The 17,401-nt window shown below is 37.4% G+C and overlaps 1 protein-coding gene across 1 annotated transcript; it reads right to left on the bottom strand.

Moving 5' to 3' along the window:
• Positions 1-1,195: 1,195 nt before the first annotated feature.
• LOC139115203 (hydroxyacid-oxoacid transhydrogenase, mitochondrial-like) lies at positions 1,196-16,769 on the bottom strand. The gene is made up of 14 exons (XM_070677153.1): positions 16,615-16,769; positions 14,896-15,025; positions 11,896-11,949; positions 11,376-11,426; positions 9,564-9,667; positions 9,065-9,261; positions 6,798-6,875; positions 6,354-6,459; positions 5,574-5,726; positions 4,921-5,019; positions 4,460-4,538; positions 3,880-3,976; positions 3,116-3,273; positions 1,196-2,479 (listed from the first exon to the last, which is right to left on the bottom strand). Exons 1-14 carry the CDS (start codon positions 16,668-16,670, stop codon positions 2,396-2,398), a joined length of 1,446 nt encoding a protein of 481 aa, XP_070533254.1. The 5' UTR covers positions 16,671-16,769; the 3' UTR covers positions 1,196-2,395.
• Positions 16,770-17,401: the final 632 nt, after the last annotated feature.

Here is a 17,401-nt window from a genome sequence, read left to right as displayed (position 1 = left end):
TGATGACCTTTGAGCTCGATTTCACAAATACTACTGTAACCCTTCATCTTTTTTGCATATTTATTTCTCTATTGCACCTGTGCAGACAGAGAGATGGTAAACATTTTGCAGAATTACTTAATCGTCTCAGAGTTGGCCAATATACACAAGAAGATATAAACCTACTTCAGCAAAAGGCTGATGAATTTTCTGGTCAAGCAATTCAATGTGAAAATGCAATTCACTTGTATACTACAAATTTAAATGTTGAAAACACAATGAAGTAATTTTCACTAGAGTGCTGACAGAGAAATTACAGTGGCTCTCCTGCATTCCAATGCAGTAAATGGCGCTTACTCACTTTACTAGTCGCCTAATAATAAACCGCCACATACTCCATCAGGATAGATTGGTGTTAATGTATGCAACTTATTTTTATATTAATGCACCAAATCATGCCGTATATACAATTAAATGTATCTAACACAAATCTTGTGTATCCCGTATCCCAACCCCATGCCTCCAAGTCAATTACTGCTTACCAACAACCAACTACTTCAACTGGCCTCACACTTGAGGAGCTTCAGTGTCCTTGACGCTATTTTTAAATATATGGTTCGATCTTATACCTTATGCATAAGTATACAATTGATATGCAACAAGTGTAGGGTCTGCTTTGAAGTTTTTCTATGATGGCTGAGAGTCTCAGACAAGCTTTAGGTCTGTGATGATTGTTGCAAGTTGAAGTGAATTTTAAAACAACTCTAAGCTGTCAAACTGGCAATAATTTCTGTAGTACATGTATCAACATTTATATTGGCGTTTTGTAAACCCTACCATTCCCACCACATATGATGAAATACTTCCGTTCGTAGGTTTATTGTCAAGCCAGTCATGTTCTACAATAATGTGGCAAATCTCTACAATTTAGCACCTTAAATATAGCAATAGTTTGACCATCCTTTGAGCTGCACTACAGTTCAGAGTGAATCACTGTATAAGCCTCCGTTTCTTGCTTTACTCTTTAGCTACTGAACTCTATTATGTCTTTTCCAAAAGTGTTTACTGCCCATGATATGGGTTCAGTATCAGACAATGGACCACACACTGTGGACGCAGCAGAATTTCTGCACAACGCAAATTTCAATATGTGTACTGATAAACTGAGGTTGCAGTGGTACTAAAATAAACATGAACAATTCCAACACCATCATCATAGATTGTAAAATATAATTTTATTTTTACATTTTTTAAAATTCTTGATTACATGCATAAATTTTAAAAAGCAATCCAAACAATGTAGTTGCTCTCTCTCTCTGCTTAATTTGTTCATAATGTGAAGAAACATTCCTTTTGTTATCAAGAACAGCTGCAGTCATTGGTTACATAAAATGGTCTGATAATGAAACAAAAAAGAAATGGACCAATCACAGACATCTTTCATGCAGCCACACAGAGTCACATTTAAAGTAGTTCTTACTGTATCAAAAGTCTGTTCATGTTTTCATTTGATTTTTGCACAATTATGTGAGCATGATAGTACTTAATTTCACTCATTTTATTTTAAGAAAGGAGAAATGCTCCATGATATTACAATTCAATAATATGGGATTGATGGAGAAGCAGCGTCCTCCGTGTAACTTGATGCCAGGAGTCCACCAATGATATACGAATTTAGTTTGCTAAAAATTTGTAGTTCAATGTTCTGTTGACATGCAAAGATCGTCAATGCTCCATCCAAACCCAAAGGTTTCATTTGAATATGCTTTAACAGGAAAAGATAAACTCTGATGTATCATTCTGTCCATCATTTTCAGTAAGATTATCATACTTTGAGAAATACAAAGCTTTCATTTCCACTTGCTGCAAAACAGCTGGAAATTCAAATGATGAGTACATGTATTTTATATTACTATAAAACTCATTATTATGGTAAAAGTGCAATGCTGAAATATTTTAGGTAGTAACCCAGTTACCAAATCAATCCCCAATGTCACGCTAATTGTAATATCGTACACAAGAAATGTACTTTAATTGAGTTGACAATCATTTAATACTGTTGCTGTCCAGTTCTTTCATAGTACCATGACTCTTTTTGTCATCAATTCTGTACTTTTTGAAAAAATGAAGACCTTTTTATTCTCATTCTATCATTTTATGAACTGCTCCATCCCTTTGTGGTTACAGACAGACATGAATGTGGTGCTGTAGAAATGAAATGTACATGAATCCTGGAAATACCATATAAATTCCTTCATCACCACTTTGCTGAATGAGGATGCGTTGAAATCTGAGGAAGTGATTAGAATGAATCAAGTCGTAATTATGAAGGGGTTAAATTTGGACTTTCTTGAATACCCTGTGATATCTCCGTAATGGTCTAAACCTTCAACAAGCACCACTCAAAGTCTTGTTTTTAGTAAATCTTCATTGAATTTTCAAACATATTTGACAAGTCTTCTTCAGACTGTGGTCTTGGAGCAAGTTTTGTTACTCTGTGCTGTAAACATAAAACAAAGATAGTTTGTTACTTTTTTAAGTATGATTTCATTCTGAGGGCTAGTTCCTGTAAAATACGCAAAGTAAAACAAGAACAATTATTTATAGGAGGCAGTACACACAAGGATGAAAATACTATTGTAGAGATAAAAGACAGATGAAGAGACATTCTGACAACAGTGTTTCCACATTAACAATCACATACAGAGGAAAAGCAGCAATGACTGGGAATTTTCACTGTTCTCCTAGCCTACATAAGGTCTTTTAAATAATGTCAGTATCTTGCATTCATACATCATAATATCATTCATGTGCAGGAAATGTGCAGAAATGTTCCATTGATTGATTGATCCACCACGCCCTCTCTATTGTCTGTTTCTATATAGCGTGTATACATCTGCTGTCTTCTCAATGTCAAAGTCAGTGTACCACAATAGCTCTCTGTTAGCCTTTGTATTTGAATATCTACCTGTCATACATAGCAACCTCAACACATCTCCACTAATGTCTAGTCTCTCTGTGTCCCCATCGCAGCTACTCTGCAACATTGTGACTCATTCTCTCTATCCCACCCCATCCTACGTGTATGTCAGTTACCAATGGGGATAAATACTTCAGTATTGTATTTCACACAAACCTGTGGTAATGTTCCCTTCACCAACGCTGGAATATCATCTTTAGTGAAGCCAAGTTTACCAAGTCCATCGTCAACATTAAGATCATACATGAATTGTCTCAGAGTGTCTGCAAGCAGTTTGCCAGCATCTTCTCTTTTCACATTTGTGGTATCACCTCCTATCAAGACAAAAATGCCAGTAGCTGTAATTTTGATGATTTTTCACAAGTTTTGTTTGTCATCACAAGTTCTTGTTCTACTCCCCAAAGCACATTGAACACTTACTATGTACCTTTTCAAAACAGTGTCTACTGTCATTGTTTAGATATGAATTCTAGTCCGGACCAGAATTCACTTGTCAACAATAACAATGCATTTCACACATTTTCAGGCTGAGCTGACAAGCTGAATACTATGTATCTCACATGCTTTGGAGAGTAGAGCAAGAAACTGTTGACATTAAAAACAAAAATCATGAAAAAATCACAAGTTACGGCTGCTCCCCCTTTAAAACTGTCCATATAGAAATCTTTCAGTAAACACAGACTGGTGAAAAAAATGCTGAACCAAAAAATGGGAATTCACAGACTGAGATAATTAACATTAATACAGAGGATTCAATCCTTGGTTCTCGCCATAGAGGGCTCTCCTATCAGTCTAACGTTATGTCAGTTTCATCATCTGAGTCATACAAATATATCAATGGCAGCTGTGATCTCCATTTCAGTACATATACTGCTCATCTTGTGGATGCTTCCCATCAAAAAGACAAGACAGGTACTCACCTAAGATGCCAGCTGCTTCAATATGTCTTTCTGGACACATTGGAGCAGTGAATTGAAAGACGGCAGGTGATGTCATGACAACCGACAATCCATGGGGCTAGAAATAGACAATATAGTGACTAAATGAAATTGACAAAAAGTGCTTTCAGATGTTGTGTGAATCACAAAATAGTTACGTTCAATTGGTACACTTCATATATTTTACATGTTCACTGCTGGTCGTTCTATTACAATTACATAATGTAATTTAATTTTGATGAATGGCACTCTGTACTTTGAGCTACTGTACACTGACGAAGCACTTTGCAACCGCAATTACTATTGTCAACTTGGAATGACTAAACAGGTTATTATCAACGTGTACAGGTTTTGTTCTTTGATTTGCAAAAAAAGAGACTGAGTAAATAAGCAGAACAGCAAGACTGAAGAGCCTTGGGCCAATGAGGGCTACAGTACAATTCAACACACTCCTAGGGGGTGTTCATATTCATTCATCATGAAAGGCACCCTCAAATGGATACTGATTAATATCATGAGGAGGATGGGCCTTGTGTTGTTGAGATGTGCCAGCAGAACTTACTATTATGGGATGGCCAACATCATAGTCCTTGGCCCTGTATGACTTGACCAATCCAGCAATAGGGTATGACATACCATGGCTGAATGTAAGGCAAATGAACACAATGAGTTAGTGCTGTATCACTATTTTTAAGGTTATTAATTTGTTTATACTTTTTGACAAGTATAAGATAAGAAAAGTTCAGCACAGTTGTCACGGTAGTGTTTACCAGAATATCTGTCCCCATGGAACAATTTCAATAAATTTCATCTAGAGGATGATAAACTGATCAGAGTTTTCTCTAGTATCTTGGGAATTTCCAAAGTCATTCTCACCAGCAATTTTTGTAAAAACCACACACCTAACAGTTTTACCCATTAACTTTTGAATTTCAATTATGTTGTTATTTTGATGTTATCTTTGTTGAATAACAAATGTTTGTACATGAAATATACAGTAAGGTCAAGGAGAACTATACATACCACAGATGGACACCAGCATTACCAAATCCAACACCTGCAAATACACTGGCAAGATGCATCTGTGATCTTGCCTCCAAATCTTCAGGATCTTTAACAGCTCTGCAGAGTACAAAGTAAAATACTCACTGAACTCAACTTTCTACAAATATATATATTCGCATATATGCCTGCCTTTGTTTTGATAACAGGTGGTACTTGAGATGTGTCTTCTGCTGGTAGGATAAGCCTCAAATACTTGGATAAAAGTTATATTTCGATGACACAGAAATGTTTTAAATTAGTCAAAATTATGAGCAGTTAAATGTACAGAAGAGCGCAGCAGTCACACATAAATTTTGTTAATGCAACATGCAAACAGTCTTAAGACTTCAACATCCCAAGAATGCCAATGTCAAGCACACTGTTTTAATCCACTATTTTGACATTTGACCATATAACACGCTTCATCTCAATGTGATTACACCTTCAATGTACTCTCTCTGCATAGTTGTGTGAATTGGACTCAAATGTTGTAGTCTTTTAAATGAAGCCTTGTTATATTTTATAAAAACATGTGACTGAACACCTCAGCCTACAAGTACATGTATGCATAAGTATGACATTTGATGACAGACACTCTTATCCACACTCACTGACAGGAACTTCCAGTTTACCTTTTCATATACTTCTGGATGATCTTTAGTGAATCCAGAGACCAGATATCACTGATGGGGTTACTGCCCTGGTAGGCCGGTCTTTCTATGGGATTACTGGGTCTGGGAGTTCTCTCATTAAACGGAATAGCCGTGTAGGATTCCAATGCATGACTGTAAAGAATAATTATACACAATGTAACTTTAAAAGATGTACAGTTCTATGATTATCACATACATTGTATTTGTGACAGTGTATTATTCTATGATTTTGAGTTCATGTAAGGATACTAGATGTTTATAATGCACAAATCTACTAGGCAGATGAAATAGCATAAAATTAAAAAAAAATTTTACTGATTGATGCAAAGTGTATTGCCTTGTGTTTAGGTAAGTAAACTAGTACAGCACATTGAGCCCATCATAGGTTTACAGTCACCTGTAATCTAAATATGCCAGTATCTGGTTAAAGGGGCATTCCTTGGTATTGAAAATGCCCATGTGAGGGCACTGTTTTTAAAAAGCGGCCATCTGCTTAAAATCTCTGATTGGTTAGATTTTCTGTTTCCATGGCAACTGTGGCAAAATTGGAACAGGTGACAGTATACCTTTAAATTGGACATCATAAGAAAATTTGAAGAAGTCCATGCTTATGTTCTCTGAATAACAAAGGCCAAATTTGCCATCACTCCAATTGCCAAGTACAGAAAGCAGTCCATTGACTCAGGTATCCTTGTCATGGTCAAACAAATTCCAAAGAAAACAAGAAATATTTCAAACAGTAAAAAGTGTATAACTTACCACAATACATCAAACCCACTGTTGGCTGTGACTCTCTGTGGCATGTGTTGAGTGTGCAGAGGGTCGACTAAACCAAGCAATGGCCGCAGACTTCTACTTCCAATACCTTTTGAGTTAGAATGGCAGAAAATGGAATAAACTGTGAATCTGAGAAAAGTGACTTGCCTTGCTGCACAACTAGCATTCTACAAATAAATCTCTACTGAGGCGTTTCACATTAATCATGGTCAACCACAATGACCAGCAACTGTACACCATACATCATCATTTACCAATATTCCCCAACCTTAGCAAAACACTGAATACTTCATGAGTTGGGTAAATACTATGAGAGGGACCATCTTCATTGTACTCACCAAAGTCAACTTTGGATGAAATAGCAAAGATAAATAATGAATACACAGCAATTATATAGACTTTAAACACTTTCAAATGATTTGTCACCTGTTTTAGCTTTGAGGGGTTCATAATCAAAGATGGCCACACCAGTAGTTTCACTGCCTGTGCCTGCTGTTGTTGGAACTATAAAACAGAAGAAAACAGACAATATCAAAATCTTGCTTTATATGTTGTATATCTGATCAAAAAAAGTATTCTCCAATATTTGTGAAGTATTTGAAACAACTAAAAATTAATGCAATGCAGTAATTCATTAATTTTTAAATTAACTGCAGACAATATTCTGCCTATGAATCCCTCACATACATACATGTAGACTACTGCCAAAGGATTGTATCAAGACCTGTAGCATGTACTTTTCCAACACAGCCTCTGCATGTTTCATAATATTTATTGTCCGATAAGTTTGATGTCCAGACTAAATTACATTTTCCATAAGAAAAAGCAGTCATAAATTGCATCTTGTTTAATAAAAGAACATCTGAGGGAAACCTACGAAACAAAGTTGATACCTGGTAGACAAATTAAGAGGTAAAGAAATTTCACATTCTCCGTTTCTTTGATTGTGCTAAAGGATCTTTGATGGCAAACCTGAAAGCATGCCAGAAAATCCAGTTTAAATCATGAAAACTATATTGGTAGTTTTTGTTTATTAAACAATCAGAACAATACAAAAGATCATACATGCTATGCCTGTATTGCCATTCTTCTATTGTTCAGACGGTACTGATATGAGCCCATATTTTAACTAGTGAAAATACGAATTATATTTTCACTGTAACCGAACTACTTACAGCGACGCGGACGCGTGACCTTCGCTGTATGCATGACCTTCGTTGGTATATACATATAAAACAGCTGAGCGAATAAGACAAATGACGATCCGAAACGTCATTATGATTATATGGTCAAAATTTTGTTGTTTGCAGTCACTTCATGGGCATTGCTCTTAGGCACAAGTACAGTTGTACCAAAAACATACAAACAAACGTATTGAAAATTTGTTAAATTTGCCGACACCTGTCAATTCACGGCCGGTCCTGTGGTGGTGCACGGTGCAGTGTTTTCGTGTCATCTACGCTGCTGAAGATTACACCATGGAAGTATCATTACACGTCACGGTTGACAGAGCATCATGATAGAATCGGTTTACGACAAGTTTCCTGTTGATGAGCTTAAAGTATCTGGGCGGTGAATTACATCGTTTACAGTCGTAAATGAGCCACGAAAATCCAACCGCACTGAAAATACTCGCGACAGACAAGGTTGAAGGTGCACATGATATTTCCGATTTGTACCTGTCAGTGCACAGGTCATGATCGTGTCTGGTGGCACCGATGCGGTGCGGGTTTCAGATACAATGTGCCATCTAGGGAAAGTCAACTTTCGCTTCGGTTGTTAAAGGAAGTTTAGTTCTATTTAGGCAAGCCAGGAAGGAAAATGTACGAGCAGAAGACGGAAATACCTTTGAAATGTACTTTTATTCGTACAGCAACAAAATCACGAACGAGTTACGACACTACAGCTTATACAGTGTACTCACTTCATGTTTTCACTAATCCGCTTACTGAGATGGTAAATTCGGCATATTTGACGTCTGGGAACATGTATAATTCTTCGAGATAAACTGACTGGTAGTGGTACGGGTATTATATCCACTGTATGTGCATTCATAGATGTCGTAGAGCTGCTTGCTCTGTGCTCTAAGCTGTTCATACTCGATAAGAGTTTGAGCGTGGCGCGAGTATTTTGACCCGATTTTGGCGGCCTCATAACTTTCACGCAGGGATGAGGTTATGTATTAAAACACGAAAACACACCCATTTTGTGAACTTCCGCCTATGTTTTACATCCACCGTCATTTTAAACTAAAGATAAATCTTCTTCAAATTGTGAAAACCTGTGTCGACATCGTAATATTTAAATTGTTTGCTGTAAAAGTGCTCCATAAACCCTCCTTTGCAGTGGAATGGCCCAATAGCGGAATAATATCAAGAAGTGATACGGTTGTCATCACTCCTTAGCAACCAACTTTTTATAAGTACAGCCTGGAGGAAGCAAGGTCGATTTCAAGTTGATTTCGTTGCTAATTTCGGAGCGTCTGTAGGAAAACAGTCATAACCAAAGCATGCATGTATGATAAAGGGGTTATTACACGAAGTTAGGGCGATACCGCGTCGTATTCTCGTGATGTGTCCGTATTTTGACTCGTTGCTGCGCAACTCGTCAAAATACGGACCAATCACTCGAATACGACACGGTATCGCCCTAACTTCGTGTAATAACCCCAAAAGATGGAACAAAGTTCTTACCTGCAATGAGTGGTTTCAATTCACCTCTCACAGGGAGACCTTTTCCGATTGGTGCATTCACATAGTCCAAGAATTCAGCCTCTGGGTTGCAGGAATAGAGATTGCACACCTTGGCTGTGTCAATTACAGAGCCACCACCGACAGCCAGGAAGGCGTCAAAGTTACCTCTCTTTGCAAAATCAATGGCAGATTTAAAACTGAAAGGGAATGATAGGATTCAAAGGTCAGTTTATTGTTATTGTTGTTTCTTGATGTCCATCACCCTCTACAGTTCACTGCACTCATCACCAACAAACTTCCTTTTTACATAAACAGCATACGGGGTCAAAGTTCACAGGAGGCTTTTCAGCTTCACATCTGAGACAACATATAAATTATAATGAGAGAATTTATGGTAACAGATGACAAAATTACAAACCTTACAGTACTGTTTAAATAACAGATGCATTAAAAGTGTCCCCTAAGGATTCTTATGTCCCTTAGATGACACCCTCCTTACCTACTGTCCGTTGGTTCAACCCTGACATCATCAAACAGACTGTAGGTGACATGATGTCTCTCAAGTGACTCAATGGCAGCTTTTACTGGTGGGAGACTGGATAGCTGAAAAGTATGAAATAGACAGAGAAACACAGAACTACATGGTCATCTTCATTTCTGGACCTTACAATACTATAAGTTGTCAATTACTTTCTTTTTCAGGTATTTCAAAGCATGATATTTCAGAAACTGCAAAGGAGACTGTTAGTAGGGTGGCCAAGCCATTTTTTTCTCTTGTTTATACACACAGTTTAAATGGATTTTTAGCAAGAACGGGGTAAAAGAAGAAAAATAAAAAAAAAATATGCAAATAGCTGTATCAAATCAAAAGTTATGAAGTTTTAAAGCAAAAAAAATGCCATTTTTTCGCGGACAATTTTCGGCAAATTTTAAAATTATTTCAATGAATGCCGATTCCTTCAAGTTTGGCAACCATAATTTTTTATTTACTTCACATGGAATCATTAAACTATGTGTCTTGTGCACAGATTTACCAAATATTATGGAAAAATCAAGATTTGACTGATGCACAGTCTTGGATTTTGAAGCTGTGAGTGTTGAAAATTGAAAATATTTTGTCTGACTTAGTCAAAATTGCGGCGGCACCGTACCATCGAAAAATGGATGGATTTTTATGTTTTTATGAATTTGAATTCACATAACTTAAAAACTAGAGCTCACAATACAATGAAATTTTGTCACAATGTTATTTAATAACACTCAATTCTAACAAATCAATTTAAACTGCCAATTGTCTTTTAATGCAGTTCATTTTCAGCCATGAAATTGTAAGAAATAGCTGTCCCTAACTTCAGCCTCAGGCAGGCTGTCAATGGTGTGTCAGTGTGACTGCCTTCCGCCGCCATCTTGAGTTACACTGTACTGAGGTCTATGAATGAACATGATTTTGTTTTTATGATTCGTACTTGTGCTCGTGGACAGATTTTCGTCATATTTCACAGAAATGTTGGAATGATGTTTAAAAAGAGCATGCTACAAGTTTTATGGCAAAAATATGTATCTAAATGGGAAAAATCTACACAGAATTAACCGTACTCACTTTACCTCGTGTTTGCTGGCTAAAATTCCCAGAATATAACAAAAACTCACCACTACATGTAAATGGGATGGTCTGCCACTTCCTGGCCAAGTTTCACAGTTCTATGACAGCGTGCACAGGGCCCGAAAGCAGTTCCGTTGCGAAATAGGTATTGACTAGATTCAGAAGTGCGTGCCATGAGCGGCGACCGCTCGAGCGCTGTGGCCGGTCAGTACAAAGTGGCATTTTTGGAGAGGAAAAACACTATTTTTCTATCGTTTTTTCTTCAGTTTTTTAATGAAACCTGCCTCATACATCGATTTTAATTGGAAATATCTATTTTTTCAGTAACTGAGCTACTTATTTTCAGAAAAAATGGCGTTTAAAATTTCACGAAAATCAAATTTCACTTTCAGTGTGCGTGAGTTGTGTATAATGTCGCAACATTTTAGCTTAACTTGGCCACCCTACTGTTAGCACCATTCTTATTATCTTCTAAACTAACATGAATTGTTATTGATGGAATCAAGTGTGTTTATGTGAAAAATACTTTAAATTCAGCAACACTCAATATCAATCACTAAATACTGTGGATGAAATGACATATTCACGCAATTATTTGAACTATTGCAACTACAAACAATAGACATTATATTCACCTGATTTAATGAAAGAATCAAAAGTGACGATTTATTCATTGATTCATGACAATGATTCATTTTCATAATTTACCTTTTTGTCAGTAACAACACAAACATTTTTGGCGTTGAGGTTTATAAAGTCCTGAAAAAAAATAATGAGAATTCCATTAAATATCAAGACAGGAATACTACAACTATTTGACTTCAACAATTCATCTGTACTTAGTTTCAACCATCTCCTAAATGATAGGCTGACACTATGCTCTTTGAGAAAAGGCTTCAAGATCAATTTCAAACCAAAACCCTGACAGGGTCCGGCAGTTTGTTTGAGTTTAATATACTCATCTTCACTATAATCTGTCTAGATATTTTCATTTGTGAATTGTGATTTAATGGCACCAGTTGCCATCTGCTAAAATAACATTTATTTTGTTGCCAGAGTATATTTATAAATCCAATGCCATGAAAAGTCTGATTTAGGAATTTGCTTTCATCTTACTGTGTAAAATCAACAATGTGGAAAATACACTTGTACACCTGCTAACACTTGTTTTTGTCAAAATGAAAGTAACTAAATTTACAACCATTGTCATAGCCAAAAAAGCACTTACCATGCCGACTTCTTGGGTAACTCCCATGCCATAACGAATATTGCTGCAAGCCATCTGTAAAGAAAATAGACCATGCCAGGAAATCCCAAGAGATTTTGACGGTTGACCTCGCTGTTAATTTTATGCAGGAAATTACAATAACAATGCTTGGTCGAATGACGCAGTGCCTTGAGGGTGGGATCGCCAGTGGTATATGGGGAGGAGTACCTTCCCGATGGTGATAAGTGGTGCAGATTACCGTCGCCTAGGTGACTGGCGTATACGCGTGCCAAAAGACACCTATGGTTGATTTCCTGTTGACCAGTCGGATGGCAGAGTTGCAAAATACCTAGACTGAACCATTTGGTTTTTTGTGGGTGTCGGTGGTACTTTGACAATATAAGTAAAGATGCACATATATTGAGTTTATTGTCTTGTTTATGAGCGGCCAGTATTTCCAACAGCATAAATTATGTGCATTTGTCCATGAAGAAATAAATAATTTTCGAATAAAACATCGCGAATGTAACTACATTCCTTAAGCTTGACGTACACTTAAGTGCCCAAAGAACCATGAAATCGCCCGACTTTCGATTGAAGAGATGAGTTTTGCCAAACCGCGTATACAGAAAAAGTGGCAGATGACTTTATTTTTAGAATCATAGACAGTATAGCGAGATGTAAAAAATGTGAAACAGGCTCCCCACCTAACTATCCTAAATGTTTTGTGTCGAGTTTGTGTTTGATTCGTTTCGAAAATGTGTTCCTACATTCTTATCCGATTGTTTGTGTTAATGAAATGTTTGTTTCGCTTTGGATATTTGTAGAGAAGTTTGGATTAGTGTGTACGGTAACGTTTTGTTTGTGTGGGGAAAGCTTATGGCGAGACGCAGCCGGACCTATGTTGTTACAAAAGTTGATAGAGTCGCCCTTTGACGCTTGCGTTTCGAAACCCGAGTGTGGTTTCTCATCAGTCGCAGTGTAGATTCTTTCCTTAGTTTGTGTTTGTGAAAATTTATTTTAATGCATTTTAGTGGTCTTGCTTTCCGATTAGCGAGGCAAGTATATTAATTTTGGTCACGTTGTGAGTCCGTTTGGTGGTTCGGTTTGTTTGTTCTATATTTCTTTACTTCGGTAAATTTTGTTTTGACTGGTGTGTCTTTTAGATTTTTGCGGAGGTTTGTGAATTTTTAGGCAATAAGTACCACTGCGGGGTACGGATTTTATGTTTATTGGATCAAGATACTTACAAGTATCCTGGTTGATGTGCTTGTTCTCGTACATTTTAATTAATAGTTCGTTTACTTTGTTTACTGTTTGTTCTGGCTTGTTGTGTATAATACTGAGTGTTACGTAATTGCCTTTCGCATTGGAGTACGTAATCGTTTGTGTTGACAATAACGAAAAACCGACCCTTGTCGAAGGGTTATTTTCCCAAAATTTGTCCATTGTTTGTAAGCTGGTTTATCGCGATTCTTTTGGCACGTGACATGTTTTGTTTCCTTGTTTGAAAGGGTATCTCTAGAAGTGCGAGTTTAGAAGCTTCAGATAGCTTTCAAGTTTTTGTTTTTTTGTTGTTCGTGGAGTCCAATTTGACTTTTCTTTGAATTGGTGTTGCGATTGTTTGTGTCTCACGATGTAGCGTTAGTCACATTATACGACTTTATTTGTTGAAATCCTGAGGTGGTTTTATTCTGTTTGGTTTTGTTGGTGTCCGAATGAATTTTAAGGCTTTTGCCCCTAGTACTAGTTTTCGGAGTTTCATAGTTTGAGCGATGATAGGTTGTTGTTGAATTTCATGTTGTTGTCGGCTTTTCTTTGGAAATAGCTAATTTATTTCCACGGCCATGTTTTCTGTTACGTTACTGTGATTGTTTATTTGTATTTAATGTTATGTTTCAGTTGTTTGTTATGTGTACGATTTTTGTTATTTCTTTTAAGTGTTTGTGTGTTCTATGTCATTTTATGGTTTTTTTTGGTAGTTCTCTTTTGGAGTATTTGGTGGCCCTGAAAAGGGCTGCTTGGTATGGGTTTTTGTTAGCGCTTGGCGCGTTTGTTTTGGCGATGAGCCTAGCTTTTTATGCTTCTTTTCGCCGATTCGATGTGCTTGGTGAGTAGGTGTTTGCCGCCTTCTTGTCACTGTGTGTGCGTACATGGACAGTCTGCATAGCCCTTGAATGTGGTCTCGATTTTGATCAAACTTACAATTTAGGAGTATATATCAAAACTGATAAATGATTTATGTGATTACTGTAGCTATAGATAGGCTACATTCAGGACGGGCAGCGACGGGCAGTAATTAGTAGGCAAAACAGGTGGTTTTCAACGTGGGCAGAACTCGGTGCAATGATACTGAACATTAATAGTAAGCCTGTCACCTTGAAGGTATGCTGTAGGTGAAACAAGGACTTCAAACGCACGATGGTACAAACAACACCACAAGTGAAACGTACACATAGAAATACACGCGTTCCTACGTTGTGCCCACCCGGGCCACGCGATTAAAATATGACTGATACTGCTGGATAGTGTTAATTGGGTCGGTAAACAGTCAATTAATAGTTTAATTGACTACCTGGTGATTGGCAGGTCGTGTCCAACGACGCATATGCAAAGCAGGCCAAAAGACAAAAGCCCCCAAAGATATTGACAGCTGGCCAGGGGTCACCATGAATACGTAATGACGCTTCACTACGCAGAAACTGCGTAGTCAAGCCCTTCTTAACCGGTCAAACCCTCTTGGCATTTTCCCTCATGCAACAATTTGTTTCAATGTCACTCCTCAAGGTGAAAACCCTAATGACATTTGATGTTGAAAAATCATTCTTGTTTGTCAATTATCAGAGAGCAAACAAAACTTGGTGGTGGCTTTCATTTCAGTCTGAGTCTGTAGATATTGTCCTTTTGCCGGATCAAACCATTTCTCCATTCTGTCTAATGAAGGTATCACATAACCTTACCTGGATGGAGGTCAAAGGTTAACTTTCCCATCTTGTCTAGTACTGGAATGTATATCCTTACCTCAAAGGCATATTCCTTAGATGGGCTTGACTCTGTTGAACATTTCTTCATATGGGATAGCACAGAACGTGTTCCAGTAACTCCAGCATAGCCATGACTGAAAGCCTGTGAGTGGGCTGGGCATCTGCAGCTGTTGAAATACGAGATGTTGAAAACATTATAAAACAGGAAATACAGAATTTCTCGAACAGGAACGTGCCAATAATTGCAAGCAAAGCAACATAATGCTTGAGTTGTTGTAAAAACTCCAAAAATTGTCTTTTCTGTGTCCAAATACTTTCCAGTCAGTATTAACCGGTAAGTACACTGACACTGTAATGACAGAAAACCAAAGATAATGTATCTATTCTATCAACTACATTGAAGTTACTTTTCTTATCTTTTGATTTTTCAAGTGAAGTTTGGTACAATATCTACTTGGGGGGGGGGGCTTTTAGGGTTTCTGTTTGTTGGGAGGGGGGGGGTTCTGACTAACTCTGTGTATTCTAAGTCGAAACCAAATCAGTGACAACATGGGAATAAATCTGGTATAGTTATGAAATTAATTTCAGATTCAAGTAAAGATAATTTTATAAAGAAGGCAGTTCAACCAGTACTCTTTGTCTTCTAACAATCTTTATTTAAAATATAACACTCTCAAGCAAAAGTTACAGCAATTGCAGGTGCAAACATGATGGAGGGACTGTGTTTGTGGCAGTCAAATGTATGATGAAAGGCTAAATTTGGATGAACTTGAAATTACTGTTTATCCAAATAGTTTTGAACAGTAAAATGGACACCTACTACTATTACCACTTATCATCTGAGCAAACTTTGATTTAAACGATCATAAACAGCTCTGCTTTTCCCATATTTTATCACTCTATTCCAAAGCAATCCCTCAGAATGCTGATTATTGCTCAACGGCTTTGTCAGGGAGTTATAAGTTGGCTGCTTTATAGCTCTGCATGGCAGGGATGTGTATGTTACCAGTGGTGATGGGAGGCGTAGTCAGTTACATACTGTACATCCCTGTTATGCAGAGTTAGTGGTCAATCTGATTAAAATCCAATGTAGGGATGGGTTGGTCTTCTACGTTATTACCAGTAATGGAAAGGGCGCAGAAAAAATAAAGACCTTAATACGATAGCGTAAAAGATTGACCAATCTCTACATCGGAATTTAATCAGATTGAGTAAGTACTCGTGATAGGCTGCTCTCACAGCTCAAAGCCAATTTGCCACTCAAACTATCGTGTGGATGTATTCAGACTTTCACCGCCTTATAAATTCGTTGCAGTACCTACACACTGCTACAGTGGCCACTAAAATGTATGAGTATTGACAGGGTGATATTGATACGAGATGTGTTCGATATTCAGATTGCGTAACTTGTTATAAAAAGGTCTCAAAGTCCACATTCCAAAATTATCCTTGACATGTGAGTACAAAAGCGGTATCGGGGGTGAAAGTTTTCTTCTTGTGAGAACAAAAGGGAAGGTGTGCTTGTGCCTACAATTTTTAACTTCAATCGTTCAAGGAGTTTATTATACATAATACAGTTTTGTAGTTTTGAGTACAGATCGACCCTCGACGCACCGTATATACTTTTAAAGTTTAGCAACGAAGCGCAAAAGCTTGGTTGCTCCGGGAGGACATCAATGCCCAGTGTCTGTCGAACACTGTGAGACACTTTGGGGACACTAAAGCGAAGTTACACGAAAGCTGCACGCATACTTACGTAGCACTGCCGATAGTACGCAGCAAGTTCACAACGCCTTCCCTGGCTGCAGCCATCTTGATCTGGATTTTGTAAATACTGACTTATTATTAACAGTCTGCTTTTTCGATATAGTGGTTCTCTGATTTTAGTTTACAGCATTGGTCTGTTGAGAAGTTTTATGCTATGAGGCACTTAAATAAACTAAAAATTTTCACTTTGAATCTTTTGAATTGATACCTTGTCCAAACAGCGTTGACGAGAGGGATTGTTATGACGTTCTGCGAAGTCTACACTAATTACCACAGGGTCTAGCAGGCATTATTCGTCGAAAAGTTATGAATATATATACTCCACAAATGTCACGTATCGTAAAATTTAATAAATAAGGTCTATAAATGTCATAATGTATGAGCTGCTGAAGGGTTATTTGGTTAGGGCGATAAACCCCCGAGTTGTAATCGGTAGAACAAATTAATGAAGGCGATTATAAGGAGGGCAATTAATTAACAAATACGGACTGTTTTCTTTGAAATACTATATAGAGATGCCATAGCAAGAAGTAATAGGCACAAACGCGACACAGGTAAGGCTTGAATAATGTAAAAAAGTTTAATGCATGACTTTGATCCATATTCATAATATCCAGATGAATAATGCCTGCACTACCCTGTGTAATTACCAAGCCGATTGTTCTTTCTGCCCGAAACGAGCCGGGGACACTGAGATCCTTTATGGATGCCATTATGGTTCTTTGCGCCCTCACAGTCCGACACTCATTTTGCAGGAAAGGAATTTGTATGATATC

Source organism: Ptychodera flava, chromosome 17 (genome assembly GCF_041260155.1).
Source record: "Ptychodera flava strain L36383 chromosome 17, AS_Pfla_20210202, whole genome shotgun sequence".
NCBI classification, from domain to species: Eukaryota; Metazoa; Hemichordata; class Enteropneusta; family Ptychoderidae; genus Ptychodera; species Ptychodera flava.
This window is presented reverse-complemented; position numbering and strand designations above follow the sequence as displayed.

Coding starts and splice junctions, on each gene's coding strand:
- LOC139115203 (XM_070677153.1), bottom strand. CDS start 16,670: ATGGCTGCAGCCAGGGAAGGCGTTGTGAACTTGCTGCGTACTATCGGC. Junction 11,427..11,895: donor TTACCCAAGAAGTCGGCATG/GTAAGTGCTTTT, acceptor ATTTTTTTTCAG/GACTTTATAAACCTCAACGC. Junction 9,262..9,563: donor GTTGAACCAACGGACAGTAG/GTAAGGAGGGTG, acceptor ATTCCCTTTCAG/TTTTAAATCTGCCATTGATT.